The following is a 20,020-nucleotide window of genomic DNA, read 5'->3' on the forward strand; positions in this document are numbered from 1 at the left end:
TGATGAAAAAAATCTCTGCAAGTTAATGAACTCATACTAACTTTTTTGTTGTTGATTTATGGATTAGACTTTGCATTTATGGATTAGACTTTGCATTATGGATTAGACTTTGCATTTTTGTCTATCATGATTTAGTGTAAGAAATAGCACTCTAGATATTTCTAGCAGACAAGATTTGACTACAAAAATCCAGTTCCTCAAAACCAACAGAAGGCCAGCAGGAAATGTAGTCCAAGGAGAGAGCTTCCCCTGGATTATTGGTTCCCACGTCACACCACTATGCTGCAATACAGAGATCAGAAAACTGCTACTGCTGCTGTTTCTAGCACTGCCACAAGCTTCTCATAACTACAAAGCTGGTGACTAGACATTCAGATATGACCATCTTTGATATATTTTGACAGATTCCTATCAGGATCTTAGATGGCTTCTACCCCACTTTTGCTTTCCACCTTGGGCAGGTACATCTAAGTAGATGATCCTAACATGCTTCTAGAACCCTCGTGTCAAGTGACTTTGTAAAATACAGTTTCTGCCTGAGCTCTCTGTTTTTGTTTCATCTAATCTTATATTATTACTATATGGTGTGTTAACTCTTGTAGCTTTACTAAATAATTACTAAAATCTGATAGAGTGGTTTGCCTCATCTTATTATTTTTTCAGGACTGTCTTAGCAATCTTTGGTTTTTTGTTCTTCTAGATATATTTTAGATCAGCTTTTTAAGTTCTAAAAATACTGTTGGTTTTTTAAATTTTTTTTTTTTAGTTATGCATGGGCGCAATATCTTTATTTGCTTATTTATTTTTATGTGGTGCTGAGGATCAAACCCAGGGTCCCACATGTGTGAGGCAAATGCTCTACCACTGAGCCAAAACCCCAGACTCTGTTGGGGTTTGATTTAAATTATTTTGAATATGTAGATTAATTTGGAGGAGAATTTATAGCTATATGATTTTAAATCCTCCCTTCTAACATTGTGACTCATTTTATCTCTTATTAACTTCTATTTTTTAATTAAAAATTTTATATACAGTAAAATTCACTTTTTGGTGTATGGTTCTGTGAGATCTGGCAAATAGAGTGATGTGACCATAATTATAATCAAGATATAGAACAGTTTTGTAACTCCTCAAAAAATTCCCTTGTTCTATTATTTGTAAATAATCACCTCCCAGCCTTAATTCCTGAAAATTATTAATCTATTTTCTGTTCCTGTAGTTTTTCTTTTTTTAAGAGGTCATATACATAGAGTCATATGGTCTTATTTTATCTCCTAATGTAAATACTGCCTTTGAGAAGCATCAACTTAGTTGCATGTATCAAAGTTAATTTTTTTTCATTGCTGAGTATACCATGATTTGTTTCCTGGTTGAGGAACATTTGAATTGAATCCAGTTTTTAGTGATTATGAATAAATTTGTTATATATATATATATATTTGATTACAATATAATTTTGTAGGTAAATAAGTTTTTATTTCTCTTGAGTAAATACCTAAGAGTGAGATTTATGGACTGGATGATAAGTGTATGTTTAACAATAAGTGTTTTGTGTTTCCACCAGTGATGTACAAGAGTACTTGTTGCTTTGCATCCTTGCCAGCAGTTGGTTTAATCAGTTTTTTTTCCAAGCCTTTCTAATAGACATATAATAGTATCTCAGTGTAGTTTAACTTATATTTCTCTAGTGATGAATAGAATTCATAATGTTTCATGTGTTTATTTTAAATCCATATTTAGTTTTTGAAAAATGTCTATTCATATTTTTTGTTGAATTGTTTAAACTATATTTCCTTTTTGTTGACTTTTGAGAGTTCTTAAATATGTTCTAAATAGTCTGTTGTCAGATATGTGACAGTATTTTGTCCCAGTCAATGGTTTGACTTCTCATTCTTTCAACTGTGTCTTTTAGAGCATAAACATTTTACATTTTAAGAACATTTTACCATGTTTTTTTCTTTTGAGATTGTGATTTTGGCGTTGTATCACAAAACTGTCTAACTCAAAGTTCTAAAGATTTCTCTCCTGTTTTTCTCTGACAGTTTATAGTTTGTTTGCATTTAGACCTATGGTTCATTTTTAATTAATTTTTATGTTAAGTCATGAAGTATAGGTCAAGGTTACTTTTTTATAAGGATATATATTTGTTAAATATTAATATAGCAGCTTCAAATAATTTTTAACCTTGTGTCTTTATGTTTTAAGTTGGAATTTGTTTATTTTATTTAATTGGAAAATCTCTTTTAAACTAGCAGGTAAAATGTACATTTTTTTCATTTTATCTAATCTGTAAAATATATGTTTAAATAACATTTGAATTTATCTAGCATCTTGGTTTTTTCTTGCATTTTATAAATATTAACTGATTATTTATATTTTTCTGTTTCAGTTTACTGATTTGAAAATTATATTTATGTTCTTTCCTTAGAATTTGATGAACAAATTCTAAAGTTTACCAGTATTTCTTTTTCCTTCTAAAAAATGCAAAGACTTTAGATATTATATTGTCACTTTTTCTAATTTACATGTAATTATTATTCTCTGTGGATATTATTTTCATCATTATTGTTTATGCTTTAGTTTCAATTTACTTATATGTTTACTGTTTTTTTTGTTTATCCTTGCTTTTTGGAAAAATAAATCTTCTTTATTCTATCTTTAATCTTCATTTTGTAATATCTGTATCTATTGATCAGTTTATCTACATCTTTTAGTAATCTTTGAGAACCCATGAGTGGCAAATACTAAATCTGCTTTTGAAAATGTGTTCATTTTCTAGTTTGACTATTTTTTTAAACAAAGCACTTTGAAGCTATCACACATTTGGCTTGTGGTTCTCTTGTGGTCAATGAAAAGGCTTTTATAGACCTAATATACTCATTCTGCTGTAGGTTGTCTGGCTTAGTTTTATTTGGTTGCTTTAATTTTTTCTCTTTGTGTTTGGTGTCCATTGTTACTTACCTAGGATGGGTTTACATAATTTCTCCTTCTGGAGACTAGAACTTCTTAAAGGATTTGTTGTTTTCCATTTATTTTGGAAAATTTTAGGCCATATTTCAAATGTTAAATTACTTTTATGTTTTCAAATTTTCACATTTCTAACTTTCCCTATATAGTTTTTCTGTTTTCTCATTCTAGAAGTAATATTAAATATCTTACCTTTATATCTTTTATATCCCTTTTCTTTTTGATAGTTTCTAATCATTTATCTTTCTGTGCTTTATTGTGAGTAATTTGTAACATACACTTTTTGGGTTTGGAATTATTTCTTAATATATCAAGTCTGTTTTTCAGACTACCCATTGAATTAAAAAATTTAATAAAGTGTTTTTTTTTTTCTGGAAGCTCTTTATAGTTTTTTTTTTTTTAATTTTTCTGTTCTTGACAGTGTCTTGGCTTTTTCTCAAGACTTTTGATTCTTCTTTTTGCCTCTATAATCCTTTCTGAATTGGGTATTTACAATTTAGTTTTATTCTCTACATCTGTATTCTCCTATGTGTAAGTGGGGTACTAGCACCTATAGCATTGGGTCATTGTGAGTAGTGAATGGCACAGTATATATAAAGTACTTAGCACTGGATATGGTTGATTGCAATTCGTCAATAAATGTTGGTAGTGATTATTATATACTGACAACTCAGTTCTGCTAGGTTTATGTTTCATGTCAGGCAAAGATGCTTGCCCAGGGAACTGCATTCCTAGCATTTTAATTCTCAGTAGCACCCATTTTCTGTCCTGGAGATTTGCATTGCGGTAATGGAGAGTTGAGCTTGTGGCTGTAGGGACAACAAAAACCTTACAATGGCTGAGGCTGGAAGGGCTAGAGCAGACAGTCTTTCATTGGGAAAGGAAAGGTATTTCTTTGAGAAGTGGCTGACTCTCTCTACCTGAGACCTCAACTCTCTTGGGCTCTGTTCACTTCTGTTGCTTCAAAGTCCTGTGATCTCTGTTTTCTCCTGACCCCCAGTCATGATGTCTTTTCTTGTTTTCTCTCAGGAAAATGCAACTGTGCCAAACTGGTGCTTGCAAAGTGAACTTTGCTAAAATATAAAGGGAAACCAAGATGAAATGGAAAAAAATATGAATGCTATAAAAATAAATAATCAAAGCACAGTATTCTGATGATAAGATTCTCATTAGAAGAACAGCTCAATTCAGATTAGTCACTTTTCAGCCATTTGATAGTGGAAAATAACTGTTATATTGGACAGCACAGCTCTAGATCTCTGACTGCTCACCCACATATGAGCTCAAAGGGGTTCATTGTGTATCATCTCAAGAGCCTGGCTGGTAGCAGTTCACTTTAGGATTGATTTTGACCCTTCTCCATTATTGATAGAGATTGTTGGAGAATGGTAGATATTTGGTTTAGATGTTATTAAATTTGTGTAGTTAAATTACATTTAAGTAAACTTGGTTATATTTCTAGATACTTTAATGCCAGTGTATATATTTAAATATGTCTCTACATATGCTTCCATTAGTGTTAAAAATTTGAAAATATCATATTTTAAGAAAACAAATTATGTTATTTCGATGTCCTTTAGCAGGAGAAAATACATTATTTTTGGAAATTTTTTAAAAATTATTTTTAGGTTGATACTGTAAGCACATTGAATTCTGGTAAGGAGGACCACTCAGAAAGCAGTAATACAGAGGAAGGAAGATATAATAATGATGATAAAGGGGCAAACCACTCTGAGAAAATAAAACTGGCTAAACAGGGGCCAGTTGAAGATCTGGACTTGACTCAACATCAGATGACCCCCGAATGTTCAGGTAGGATAATCACAAGTTGATTGGATAATGATAACTATAGATATTTTATTTAAAATATTAAGATTATATGTGTTTTTATCAACTAAGTAGAAACAATAAACTAAAAAATAAGGAGGCATAATTACATTTTTGTAAGAGAATGATCACCAGTTTTTACTTACAAGAACATTAAGAGCCCTTAAATATATCTAGAAATGTAATAAAATATGACATTTAATAAAATTGTTTTCATGTTAAGTTTACAATAATCAAGTAGGGATTATTTTGTATATTATGGCATGATTTATGGATCATTTTGATTACTAAAATTGCACAATAAAATATATCCTATAATTTGTAAATGCCCTTTTTAGGGCCAATCCCACTAAAAATTGATAACATTTTGATTTTAAATGTACCTTTTTTCCATGCATTTGAATTAATTCTGGTCAGATAGAATTAGAAGAGCAGTTCTGAAATGTGATCTGCAGAGCCTTGGGAAGACCCTTGTGGGGGCTCTGCAGAATGAACACAATTTTTATAATTGCACTGAGATGCTATTTTCCTCTTTGTCCACTGTGTCAATATTGGTACTGATAGTATAAAAACAATGGTGGGAAATATTCTGGTGCCTTGGCATGAATTGAGACAGTGGCACCAAATTGTATTAGAAATCACTGTGTTTTTACAACCAGTTACTGGCAAGAAAAATAAATAACCAGTGTCACTCAGGATGTCCTTAATGAAGTAGTAGAAAATATTTATATTATTAGATCTTGAGCCAGTATACATCATCTTAATATCCTGTGTGGCAAGGAAGTAGACATAAAAGAATTTTGTGTATTCTAAAGTGGGAAGGTTGTGTTGAAGAAAAGTACTTGTGTGATAACTTGAACTGGGAGCTAAACTGCCCAGTTTTTTTGTGGAACACCATTTTTACTTGAAATAACAACTGACAGGCAAACTGGTATCATTCAGATTTTTGTATTTGGCAGACTTATTTTTTCTTTTAAAGATAAAGCAAGTCTTATACTTCAAGGAAAACTACTATAGTATTTGCTACTAATGGTAAAATTTGATCATTCACATGAAAATTAGAATTTTGGAAAACTTGTGAATGTTATTCAATAGCTTATCAATACTTAGACTTTTTTGATAAAAATAGGTGGTAATATTAACAAATGTGACTTTTGAATATTGTATAATGAAATATGTTTATATTTTGAATATAATATTCAAAATATAAACATATTTATATTTTGAATATATTATAAATGTGTGCATAATTCTGTTAGCCACTACTTTCCAAATGGCAAATGCAGGATTAAAGATCCATTCAACATGAAAGACAGAGCCAAAGATTTTAGTGGAACAAACTCAGAAAGCTCACTGATATGGTTACAGGTTTCACACTACAATTAACCTTTAAGAAGCTACCCCTGACAAGTTTTGGTACAGTACTAAAGAAAAATAACTAGTTATTTGATAGACTACTAAATTTCTCCTCTTTTCCCAACTACATATCTATGTGAGGCCAAATTTTCCTCATGTACTTCAATCAAAACATAAAATTACAATAGGTTGTAGAAGTACATATGAGAGTCTAGATGTTTTCTATTAACCCAAATATTAAAAGTTGAAAATAATGCTAGTCTTCTCACTAATATTTTGGAAGACTAATAATTATAACATGTTAGTTATGTTAACATGTAATTAATAATACTTTGTTTACTATTATTTAAAATGAATAAATAAATGTATTTTACAATAATTTTCAGTTCTGCTTTCTAAGATGGTAATTATAAAAAGATATAACCTACATACATGAAGACTACTTTGGGCTCTCAATAATTTTGAGGTGGTGAAGAGGACTATGACAAAAAAGTTTGAGAGCTGCTAATTTAGAATATGGTTGGGATGAGTTCTTAAAGTTAGGTAGATGACTCAGGATTACATTTATCAGGAAATAAGATATTGTATTTGAGATTAGCTATTGGCCCAGTCTACACGGTATTTTAAAATATATTTTTAGTACTGTGTGAATTACTTAAAAATGCCTATTATATAGACTACTTAGATGGAGCTTGAGAATGCTAGGATTGGTAGTTGGGAATTAGAACTAGAGGGTATTACATTTGAATTATATAAGCAATGAGATTTGAGGATACTCCTTATTGATAAGATTAATATTCTTTTTGAATAAACTTCCTTCTTCTAAAAATATCTCCCTCTTTTTTTTCCTTAAAGAGGAAGCAATGTATGTTATGGGGACACATCACTGGTCTCTTTGGATTTTCAAAAATTGCTAAATTTGGCCTCATTTAGCATAATATGCCATTTAAAGTGATTCGTCCTGAGATGACTAAGACTTAATACTTGAACATTTATGCTCATTGCCAGAGAACCAAATTTCATCAGATTTCATGGAGGGTGTGTTATTGCTTGGTGGCTAAGAGCTGGAGTCAGACAGATGTGGGTGGAACTGACTCTATATTTACTAGTTATATTACATGTATGAACTCAGGTACAGATTAATGTCAGTTTACTAATTTTTAAAATGAAGACAATGACTATGCCCCTTTACAGAGTTAAGGTGAGTGTTAAATGAGTAATGCATGTAAATAAAGCTCTTAATGTGCCACAGGTCACTCTGTAAGCTGCCATCATTATCATTAATTCTAAATTAAAATTTGAATGATGGAAGATCATTTTTTATTTTGGTACCAGGGATGGAACCCAGGGGTGCTTAACTGGGAGAGCAACAACCCCAGTTCTTTTATTTTTTATTTTGAGACAGGATCATGCTAAGTTGCTTAGGGCCTCGGTAAATTGCTGAGATTAGCCTCAAACTTGCAATCCTTCTGCTTTAGCCTCCAGAGCCACTGGGATTACAGGTGTGTGCCACCATTCCTGGTAGTCAAAACATTTTTAAGTGCTTTAAGAAATTAGAAACATGGAAGGGCATGGAGAAAAGTGTCTGCCTACATTAAGTACTTATTAGAGCTTGTTTCTTCTGTATGTTGAACCACTTTGTGTTGCTTATGATATACTACTTTTTTTAAGGGGGGGGGGAGGGAGAGAGAGAATTTTTAAATATTTATTTAATTTTTTTTTTAGTTTTCAGCGGACCCAACATCTTTATTTGTATGTGGTGCTGAGGATCGGACTCAGAGCTGGGTGCATGCCAGGCGAGCCCGCTACCGCTTGAGCCACATCCCTAGCCCTGATATACTACTTTTTACTGTAGCTCTCTATACATGCCTTCTCTTTCTTGAGAAAGAGTTTGGAGTCTTCAGCAATTTTAGGATAGGATATATGTCTTATTCCTTATTTACTATTTGTTAATCATGGATAGGGAATGTATAGAAGAAGGAAGGAGAAAATTTGGGATTTAAAATAATAAGGGAACAACTTATGAAAAGGCCCAGTTATCTCAACTGTAAAATAGAGACAAATGTCTATTTTGCAGAGTTATTAGATAATTATATGAAAAAAATACATGAAAGTACCTTGTAAATCAAGTTGGTTACATGACATCAATACAATAGTTACTATCATCACTATACATAGTTTTTAAGTCAAAGAATAAAGATTAAAAACAATAAAACTTTATGGATTTATTAAACTTCAAACCTGTTTCTACTTTCAACACAATATAGATGAAACCAAATTAAAAGAAGTAGACTCTCAGCTTCAAGATGCTATTTATAAAATGAACAGACTTGATAAAATATTGGCAAAAAAACAATACAGAGAAAAAGAAATTAAGAAGCAAGGTCTAGAAATGAGAATAAAGTTGTGGGAAGAACTTAAGGTAAGAATTGTACAATTATATGTCAATATATAAGAACCAATTTCCTCTAAGAGAATAAGAAAAGCATGGACTGTGATAGTGTTAATGTGGTCTGCCTTTGTTATTTTGTGGAAGTGGTGACATAGCATGAATATGTGTGTATGTGGTGGGTACAGGGGTGAAATGTTTCTGGAACAAGACTTTGGGCACTGTGCTAACATGCTTATTGACCTGTCTTACCAGTGTCAGGTTAGAGCTCCTCAATCTCTGGAATAGGGAAGTGTATGATGTCTGCTTTCATCAAGAACGTATATTTGCTTTTTCTTCAGTGAGCTTACATTTTGGAGATAAACAGGAAAATACACAAAAATTGAATTCCCTAGTTAGTTTATTACTTGAGTAACATTTATGACAATCAAGTTGGGAGTTTACTGTTTCATGTTTTGGTCAAATCTCTTCAGGAAGCTGTAAGGTACTTGAGGAATGAGCCATGCTCAAATTGTTTTTGTTTCAACAAATTTCTGGTGCTTCATTAATGTTGGCTCTCTTGGACTTCTTATTTTCTGTAGTATTAAGGGGTTGAGGTTGACCAGATGTTGTTACTGATTTGGTATAGAGTCATTGACTCTTATTTGTATTTTGCCCCTGAAAGGAGAGCACCTGTGAGATAGGAACCTTGTGATAATAAATTGGTTGTTTTTGATAAAATCATTCTTAATCAAAAGACTAACATTTAACAGAGTCATGAGATGGGAGGGAAAGGGAGAGAAAAGGGAAATTGCATGGAAATGAAGGGAGACCCTCATTGCTATACAAAATTACATATAAGAGGTTGTGAGGGGAATGGGAAAATAAACAAGGAGAGTAATGAATTACAGTAGATGGGGTAGAGAGAGAAGATGGGAGGGGAGGGGAGGGGGGATAGTAGGGGATAGGAAAGGTAGCAGAATACAACAATTACTAATTGGGCATTATGTAAAATTGTGGATGTGTAACCAACGTGATTCTGCAATCTGCATTTGGGGTAAAATTGGGAGTTCATAACCCACTTCATTCTAATGTATGAAATATGATATGTCAAGAGCTTTGTAATGTTGTGAACAACCAATAAAAAAAATAAAAAATAAAAAATAAAAAATAAAAAAATAAATAAATAAATAAACAAACAAATAAATAAATAAATAAAACAAAGTAAAAGGCACAGAAAAAGAAAGAAAATCACAATACATAAGAAAAGAGTCTTGGGCTGGGGCTGGGGCTCAGTGGTAGAGCGCTTGCCTGGCATGTGTGAGGCACTGGGTTCCATTCTCAGCCCGCATATGAATAAATGATTAAAATAAAGATCCATCAACAATTTTAAAAAAAATCATTCTTAATCATCTAATGACTTCAGAGGAAATTTCCTAGGCCTAGGCAGTATTATGAATTAAGAAGGAAATAATTGTGAATACATTTTTTTACAGAGATCTCAGGAAGGCCATTGAGATGAAAGAAAGCAACCCCAAATGCAGTGTTTTAAACTAGAAAAATGATTTCCATAAATCTTAGCAGAAAAAGTTAGTTTATCACTTTTTCCTATGGAAACTCAAATTGTTTTTATTTCCTTTGAAATAAGAATTATAAATAGAAACAGTAATATACTTGAAATGTCTGAAATTTCAATTTGATTATACCTTTAGGTTACTCTTTAGTTATAAAAATATCTAACAGAAACTTAAGATTTTTTTAAGCAAAGTGATTTATCATATATTGATGATAGACATATATTTCAACTCTATCTGGAAATATCTATTGACACAATTTTGTGGAAACAGGAAATATTAACAAATTTCCTACTTAAAGGAATATGAATGGCCTGAGGATTCTTGTTTGTATGTATATGATAGGAAACTATGCTATAATTAAAAAATCAGTGAGTATAGCTATCTTCTTGTTTAAATTTTAATTTTTATTTCATAGTCTGCAAAAAATAGTGAAGCTTTGCAAAGTAATGAGGAGATGGAAAATACAAAGAAATTTTTATCTTTGACTGCTGCATCTGAAGAAACTGTTGGTGAGTAGATGTCATTCATCCTTGTTTTTATCTGAGTCAGACAAGATTTGGATTAAAGTTAAATTCCTGATCCAAAATTTCCCCTTTTCTTCGTGAATTTGACTCTTCTTTAGAGGAAATATGATATGAAATTACTCTGAGCTTAGGTATGTTTCATTGTGTTTAAGTATTTGTATCTTAATAGAGTGTGGAAAAATTGAGAAACAGGCCCACTATGTCTTTGCCCTTACTTTCTGTCCCTGTTTGATTCTTCTAGAGGATATTTTATTCTGATAGTCCTCTATCTCACCAGGTAAAACACTCAGGCCTATGCAACCCCCTTCATAAAAATCTACTTCTGATATATCCTATTATCTTACATTCCTAGTTTTTCAGACTAACCAATTAGTTCTGCACATGTATTTCTACTTATCCCTTTGTGTGTATGTGTAAAATTGTGAATGTTCTTTTCAAATACAAATATGATATAGTCATATATTCTTAAACCCACTTACTTAATGGTGAAACTTTTAGAGAGTGGAAGCAGTTGATATGTTTTGCTTGGCTACTTTTGGAATCCTTTAGTCAATATCCCATAGGTAGTCTTTGTGGTGGAAGAGCTCTAAGCAGTGTCCTGAGTTCTCTCAGAATACTGCAATCTTTTTTTCTTATATAAAGTGAATGTCTAACATTGTAGAACTCCAAAAATCTGATTCAGACTACTGAAGCACTTTTAGTGGAACAATAGTCGATCTTTGTTGTGAATAATATTCCTTCAGGTTTATTCCTTTCTGGACTAGTATTAAGAGCTCAGAAGCTGCTAGGGCTTGAGAGATTTGAGTTTATAGTGCACCAAAATGTTTCTCCTTAAGAAGATGGGTGTTTCATCTGGGTTGCCCCTTCTGTAATGAAGGACTTTAAAAAAAATGAATCTTTCAAAATTTCAACTTCTTAGATCCATAGCTGGAGTGACCTTATTGAAATTTACCTTGCCATTTGTATATCCTAATTGAAACAACAAAAAATTAGCTTCTCTATATTAAAATCCTAGATAGTTTACTTTCTGGTGCTTCTACCTTATTATAGAAGTAACATGGGTAATTGTGTTGGAAAACATGGGTAAACAGAATGAAAAAAAATTGCTGTCACCTAAATTGTCAACATGCAGAAATAATCACTATTAATAATTTGGTTTATTATTTTTGATAATTTGGTTTATTATTTTTCTTTTGAGACATGTTTAGTGTAAACATCTGTATCTACCTACCTATCTATATAAGGATAAAAATGGGATAAAATTGGATTTATGGTGTTTTTTAAGCTTTTTCTCCACTGGTTTGTATCTCATGAACCCCTTTAACTGTTACCAAGAATCTGTGTGATAGCTTGTTTCCAAAATGGCTGCCCTCAGTGCCTTCCCTCTATGTACTTTCATTCTATTCCTCATTAAGAGATATAATTTCTCCTATTTCTCCCGCCCTTTTCAGTCTGGGCTAGCCTGGAATAACTTTGACTGATATAGCCAAGGCAATACTATGACATTTCTAGGCCTTGCCTTTAAGAAGACTGGCAATTTCTGTTTCTTTTCCTGGCTTATGCAGATGAAAGCCAAGCCACCCTGAATCTGCTGTGCTGTGAGAAAGCCCAGACAGGTCATGAGAAAGGTTAGTCAGAGAGAAAATAATTCTGGCCAGTTCTAGGATATAATGTGCCCCTCAAATTCATGATTACCTGGAATTGCAGAATGTAATTTTATTTGGTAATAGGGTCTTTACAGATATACTTAGTTAAGATGAGACATAATAGAGTAGGATGGACCTAAATCCAATGACTGATGTCCCTTATTTTCATAAAATAAGCAGAGAAGAAGACATAAAGATATAGAGACACCAAGATACAGGGAAGAAGGCCTTTAAAGATAGAGGCAGAGACAGGAGTTATGTAGCTACAAGCCAAGGACTACCAAGGATAGCTGGGAGCCACATAAACTAGGAAAATGCAAAGAAGGAAATTCTCTGGCAACACTGTGATTTTAGATATCTAGAGAATAAATTTATATTGTTTTCAGCCACCTAGGCCCTGGTAATTTGTTACAGCATCCTTAGGAAACTGATTTACCAGCTGTTCTAATTATCTCAGTGCCGGCACTAAAGTTGTGAATTAAGAAGGAACTGTAAGCTGGGCATGGTAGCTCTTGCCTATAATCCCAGTGCCTCCAAAGGCTGAGGCAGAGGATCACAAGTTCAAAACCAGCTTCAGCAACTTAGTGAGGCACTAAGCAACTTAGGGAGACTTTGTCTCAAAATAAAACATAAAAAGGGCTAGGGATGTTGTTCAGTGGTTAAATGTCCCTGGGTTCAATTCTTCACACACACACACACACACACACACACACACACACACACACACGTTCAGTGGTTAAATGTCCCTGGGTTCAATCCTTGACACATACCCCCCCCCCCCACACAAACACACAAAAGTAACTGTGGACATTTCAGACTGAGAAAACACCACAGAAAATTACCAAGGCAAGACATTGAACTGCACCAGATTTCTACAACCAAATGCAGGACCTAGCCAGTCAAGGCCCCTTTCCTAAGAGACAAACTGCTATAGGCATCAAATTCCTAACCCACAGAAGCATGAGCATGGTTCCATGGTGATTGTTTTATGTTATCAAGTTTTATTTTTTATTTTGAAATAGGTATAGTTCTTATATACCCTTGCCTAAGCTTTGTCTAATGTTAATGTTTTGCATTACCATAGTACTATAATCAAAACTAAGAAATCAACATTGCTACAGTACTGTTAATTAAACAGTAAACTTCTAAAAATGTACCAGCTTTCCCACTGATATCCTTCCCATTTTTTAGCATCTAACCTAGTACCCCATATTGCATTTAGGTATTACGTCTCCTGTCTCCTCTAATCTGTGATGATACCTCCGTCTTTCCTCGTCTTTTGTGACCCTTTTCGAGAGTAGTTATTTTCATAAATATCCTTAAATTTTGGTTTGTGTGATGTTTTCTCATGATTAGATGAAAATTATTCATTTTTAGTAGGTGAATCTCAGAAATTATGTGTCCTCCCTCAGTCACACTTTGGATTCATAATGATGATATATTATTGTGTTAACTCTAATCACTTAGTTAAGTGCCTGCTGGGTTTTTCCACTGTAAGGTTACTATTTTTCCTTTTGCACTTAATAAATATCCTGGGGGGAGCTACTTTAAAGCTATGCAAATATTCAGTTTCTCTGTAGATTTCTGCCTACTAATTTTAGCATTAATCAGTACATCTTACTTGAAGTAATTATTACCATATGCTGTGAAATTTTGGCTGATTTTTAATGCATAATAGAAAACTGGAACAATTTATATCAGCATTATTTTAAATGGCTATGTGTCAATTTAACGTGTGTATGTGCAATCATTTGTTTAAACCTTGATGTCGAACATTTAGTTTTTTTTTTAATTACACAACAGCTGCAGTGATCTTCAACATGCTGAAGATTTGGGCCTACTTTTTCTTCTGTTAGGTGCAGAGTCTCTCTCTCTATATATATAAGAGAAATTACTTAGTCAAAGGGTGTTGGACTTTAAAAAAATTTTCTAACCATATTAACTATTAAAACCAATTCAGACTTCTACCAACATTTGTATATGATTATTGTTTTCCTAAACCCACAACAATGGATTTTATGATTATTTTAAGCTTTATTTATTTAAAGTGGAATTTTAAAAATTTGATTCTCTCTGATTATCAGAGGTTAAATATTTATTTTTTGTTTCGCCATGCTGTGAATTGCTTGTTTATATCTTAGTATCTCTTTTTTTCTTTCTTAGATATTTGTTCTTTTTAAAATTTTTCAATTTTCAATTTATTTATGTATTCTAACTTGTTATATGTGACAGCAGATTGCATTTCAATTCATAGTACACATATATAGCACAATTTTTCATGTCTCTGGTTGTTCATAAAGTAGAGTCACACCATTTGTGTCTTCATACATGTGCTTAGGGTAATGATGTCCATGGCATGCCACCATCTTTCCTACCCACATTATCCTTCCCTTCTCCTCTTTCCCCTTTGCCCTATCTAAAGTTTCTCCATTCCTCCCATACTTCACCCGCTCCCCCCATCCCCATATATGGATCAGCATCTACATACCAGAGAAAACCTTTGGCCTTTGGTTTTTTGGGATTGGGTTACTTCCCTTAGCATAATATTCTCCAACTCCATCCATTTACCTACAAATGCCATGATTTTATACTCTTTTAATGCTGAATAATATTCCATTGTGTATATATACCACAATTTCTTTATCTATTCATCTACTGAAGGGCATCTAGGTTGGTTCCACAATTTAGCTATTGTGAATGGTGCTGCTACAAACATTGGTGTGGCTGTGTCCCTGTAGTATGCTGTTTTTAAGTCCTTTGGTTATAAACCAAGGAGTGGGATAGCTGGGTCGAATGGTAGTTCCATTCCAAGTTTTCCAAGGAATCTCCATACTGCTTTCCAGATTAGTTGCACTGATTTGCAGTCTCACCAGCAATGTGTGTCTTTTTCCCCATATCCTCTCCAACACTTATTTTTGTTTGTGTTCTTAATAGCTGCCATTCTGATTGGAGTGAGATGAAATCTTAAAGAGTAGTTTTGATTTACATTTCTCTAATTGCTAGAGATATTGAATATTTTTTCATATATTTGTTGATTGATTGTATGTCATCTTCTGAGAAGCATCTGTTCAGTTCCTTGGCCCAGTTTCTGGTTGGGTTATTTGTGTTTTTTTTTTTTTTTTGGTGTTACATTTTTTTGAGTTCTTTGTATATCCTAGAGATTAGTGCTGTCTCTGATGTGAGTGTGGTAAAAATTTGCTCCCATTCTGTAGACTCTCTATTCACCTCACTGATTGTTTCTTTTGCTGAGAAGAAGCTTTTCAGTTTGAATCCATCTCATTTACTTATTCTTGATTTTATTTCTTATGTTTTAAGGAATCTTGTTAAGGAAGTTGGGGCCTACATGATGAAGATTTGGGCCTACTTTTTCTTCTGTTAGGTGGAGGGTATCTAGTCTAATTCCTATGTCCTTGATCCACTTTGATTTGGGTTTTGTGCTGGTGAGAGAAAGTAGTTTAATTTCATTTTGCTACATATGGATTTCCAGTTTCCCAGCATCATTTGTTGAAGAGGCTATCATTTCTCCGATATATGTTTTTGGTGCCTTTGTCTAGAATGAGATAACTGTATTTATGTGGGTTTGTCTCTGTGTCCTCTATTCTGTACCATTGGTCTACAAGTCTATTTGGGTGCCAAATACTGTATTGTTTTTGTTATTACTGCTCTGTAGTATAGTTAAGTTCTGGTATAGTGATGACACCTGCTTCACTCTTCTTGCTAAGGATTGCTTTGGCTATTCTGGCCAAATTATTTTTCCAGATGAATGTCATGATTGCTTTTCCTATTTCTATGAAGACTGTCATTGGGATTTTTGACTGGGATTACGTTAAATCTGTATAGTGCTTTTGGTAGTATGGTCTTTTCCAATATTAATTCTGCCTATCCAAGAACAAGGGAGATCTTTCCATCTTCTAAGGTCTTCTTTAAATTTCTTTCTTTAGCATTCTGTATATTTCATTGTAGAGGTCTTTCACCTCTTTTGGTTAGGTTGATTCCCAAGTATTTAATTTTTTTTTTTGAGGCTGTTGTAAATGGGGTAGTTTTCCTAGTTTCTGTTTCAGAGGATTTGTCATTGATGTATAGAAATGCCTTTGATTTATGGGTGTTGATTTTATATCCTGCTACTTTGCTGAATTCACTTATTAGTTCTAGAAGTTTTCTGGTGGAATTTTTCAGATCCTCTAAATATAGAATCATGTTGTTGACAAATAATGATAGTTTTAGTTCATCTTTTCCCATCTGTATCCCTTTAATTTATTTCCTCTAATTTCTTTGGCTAGAATTTCAAGGACTATGTTGAATACAAGTAGTGAAAGAGGACATCCCTGTCTTGTTCCAGTTTTTGGAGGGAATGCTTTCAATTTTTCTCCATTTAGAATGATGTTGGCCTTGGGCTTAGCATATATAGCTTTTCCAATGTTGAGATATGTTCCTGTTATCCCTAGCTTTTCTAATGTTTTGAACATGAAGGGATGCTGTATTTTTTGAGTGCTTTTTCTGCATCTATTGACATGATCATATAATTCTTATCTTTAAGTCTATTGATGTGATGAATTACATGTTGATTTCCATATGTTGAACCAAAACCTTGCATCCCTGGGATGAATCCCACCTGTTTGTGGTGCATGATCTTTTTAATATGTGTTTGTATGCTATTTGCCAGAATTTTATTGAGAATTTTTGCATATATGTTCATTAGAGATATTGGTCTGAAGTTTTCTTTCTTTGATGTGTCTTTGTCTGGTTTTGGAATCAGGGTGATATTGACCTCATATAATGAGTTTGGAAATGTTCTTTTTCTATTTCATGGAATAAATTGAAGAGTATTGTTATTCTTTGAAAGTCTTGTAGAATAGCTGTGTATCCATCTGGTCCTGGGCTTTTCTTGGTTGGTAGGCCTCTGATAGCATTTTCTATTTCATTGTTTGAAATTGATCAGTTTAACTTGTATATATCATACTGATTCAGTTTGGGCAAATCATACGACTCTAGATAAATTTTTGATGCCTTTGATATTGTCTATTTTACTGGAGTACAAATTTTCAAAATAATTTCCAATTCTGTATTTCTGTAGTGTTCATTGTGATATTTCCTTTTTCATTGTGGATATTAGTAATTTGAGTTTTCTCTCTCCTTCTCTTCATTAGCATGGATAACAGTTTATCAATTTTATTTATTTTTTCAAAGAACCAACTTTTTGTTTTGTCAGTTTTTTTTATTGGTTATTCACAACATTACAAAGCTCTTGATATATCATATTTCATACATTAGATTGAAGTGGGTTATGAACTCCCAATTTTACCCCAAATGCAGATTGCAGAATCACGTCGGTTACACATCCACAATTTTACATAATGCCCTATTAGTAATTGTTGTATTCTGCTACCTTTCCTATCCGCGACTATCCCTCCTCCCCTTCCCTCACATCTTCTCTTTCTACCCCATCTACTGTAATTCATTTCTCTCCTTGTTTATTTTCCCATTCCCCTCACAACCTCTTATATGTAATTTTGTATAGCAATGAGGGTCTCCCTTCATTTCCATGCAATTTCCCTTTTCTCTCCCTTTCCCCTCCCATCTCATGTCTCTGTTTAATGTTAATCTTTTCTTCCTGATCTTCCTCCATGCTCTGTTCATAGTTGCTCTCATTATATCAAAGAAGACATTTGGTATTTGTTTTTTAGGGATTGGCTAGATTCACTAAGCATAATCTGCTCTAGTGCCATCCATTTCCCTGCAAATTCCATGATTTTGTCATTTTTTAGTGCTGCGTAATATTCCATGGTGTATAAATGCCACATTTTTTTTTTTTATCCATTCATCTATTGAAGGGCATCTGGGTTGGTTCCACAGTCTAGCTATTGTGAATTGTGCTGCTATGAACATCGATGTGGCAGTATCCCTGTAGCATGCTCTTTTAAGGTCTTCAGGGAATAGTCCGAGAAGGGCAATAGCAGGGTCAAATGGTGGTTGCATTCCCAGCTTTCCCAGGAATCTCCATACTGCTTTCCAAATTGGCCGCACCAATTTGCAGTACCACCAGCAATGTACAAGTGTACCCTTTTCTCCACATCCTCGCCAGCACTTGTTGTTGTTTGACTTTATAGTGGCTGCCAATCTTACTGGAGTGAGATGGTATCTTAGGGTGGTTTTGATTTGCATTTCTCTGACTGCTAGAGATGATGAGCATTTTTTCATGTACTTGTTGATTGATTGTATATCCTCCTCTGAGAAGTGTCTGTTCAGGTCCTTGGCCCATTTGTTGATTGAGCTATTTGTTATCTTATTGTTTAATTTTTTGAGTTCTTTGTATACTCTGGATATTAGGGCTCTATCTGAAGTGTGAGGAGTAAAAATTTGTTCCCAGGATGTAGGCTCCCTATTTACCTCTCTTGTTGTTTCTCTTGCTGAGAAAAAACTTTTTAGTTTAAGTAAGTCCCATTTGTTGATTCTTGTTATTAACTCTTGTGCTATGGGTGTCCTATTAAGGAATTTGGAGCCCGACCCCACAATATGTAGATCGGAGCCAACTTTTTCTTCTATCAGACGCAGAGTCTCTGATTTGATATCAAGCTCCTTGATCCATTTTGAGTTAACTTCTGTGCATGGCAAGAGAAAGGGATTCAGTTTCATTTTGTTGCATATGGATTTCCAGTTTTCCCAGCACCATTTGTTGAAGATGCTATCTTTCCTCCATTGCATGCTTTTATCCCCTTTATCAAATATAAGATAGTTGTAACTTTGAGGATTAGTCTGTGTGTCCTCTATTTTATACCATTGGTCCACCCGCGTGTTTTGGTACCAGTACCATGCTGTTTTTGTCACTATTGCTCTGTAATATAGTTTGAGATCTGGTATCCCTATTTCGCCTGATTCACACTTCCTGCTTAGAATTGCTTTTGCTATTCTGGGTCTTTTATTTTTCCATATGAATTTCATGATTGCTTTCTCTATTTCTACAAGAAATGCCATTGGGATTTTGATTGGCATTGCATTAAACCTATAGAGAACTTTTGGTAATATTGCCATTTTGATAATGTTAGTTCTGCGTATCCATGAACAGGGTATATTTTTCCATCTTCTAAGATCTTCTTCTACTTCTCTCTTTAGTGTACTGTAGTTTTCATTGTATAAATCTTTCACCTCTTTTGTTAGGTTGATTCCCAAGTATTTTATTTTTTTTTGAGGATATTGTGAATGGAGTGTTTTTCCTCATTTCCATTTCAGAAGTTTTGTCGCTGATATACAGAAATGCCTTTGATTTATGCGTGTTGATTTTATATCCTGCCACTTTGCTGAATTCATTTATTATTTCTAGTAGTTTCTTTGTGGACCATTTTGGGTCTGTTAAATATATTATCATGTCATCCACAAATAGTAATAATTTAAGTTCTTCTTTTCCTATTTTTATGCCTTTAATTTCTTTTGTCTGTCTAATTGCTCTGGCTAGTATTTCAAGGACTAAATTAAATAGAAGTGGTGAGAGAGGGCATCCCTGTCTTGTTCCAGATTTTAGAGGGAATGCCTTCAACTTTTCTCCATTCAGAATGATGCTAGCCTGAGGCTTAGCATAGATAGCTTTTACAATGTCGAGGTAAGTTCCTGTTATCCCTAGTTTTTCTAATGTTTTGAACATAAAGGGATGCTGTACTTTGTCGAATGCTTTCTCTGCGTCTATCGAGATGATCATATGGTTCTTATCTTTAAGCCTATTGATGTGGTGAATAACATTTATTGATTTCCGTATATTGAACC

At 33.4% G+C, this 20,020-nt stretch overlaps 1 protein-coding gene across 3 annotated transcripts in view; it reads left to right on the forward strand.

The window, feature by feature from the left end:
* Fsip1 (fibrous sheath interacting protein 1) overlaps positions 1-20,020 on the forward strand; it is a 203,102-nt gene that overhangs the window by 5,617 nt on the left and 177,465 nt on the right. For all 3 annotated transcript variants that reach the window (XM_040274652.2, XM_040274654.2, XM_005316389.4), the window contains exons 3-5: positions 4,596-4,779; positions 8,418-8,572; positions 10,511-10,604. In XM_040274652.2, the coding sequence (XP_040130586.2) occupies positions 4,596-4,779; positions 8,418-8,572; positions 10,511-10,604 (433 nt within the window). The remainder of the gene's footprint in view (positions 1-4,595; positions 4,780-8,417; positions 8,573-10,510; positions 10,605-20,020) is intronic.

This window comes from Ictidomys tridecemlineatus, chromosome 5 (genome assembly GCF_052094955.1).
Source record: "Ictidomys tridecemlineatus isolate mIctTri1 chromosome 5, mIctTri1.hap1, whole genome shotgun sequence".
Lineage (NCBI taxonomy): Eukaryota > Metazoa > Chordata > Mammalia > Rodentia > Sciuridae > Ictidomys > Ictidomys tridecemlineatus.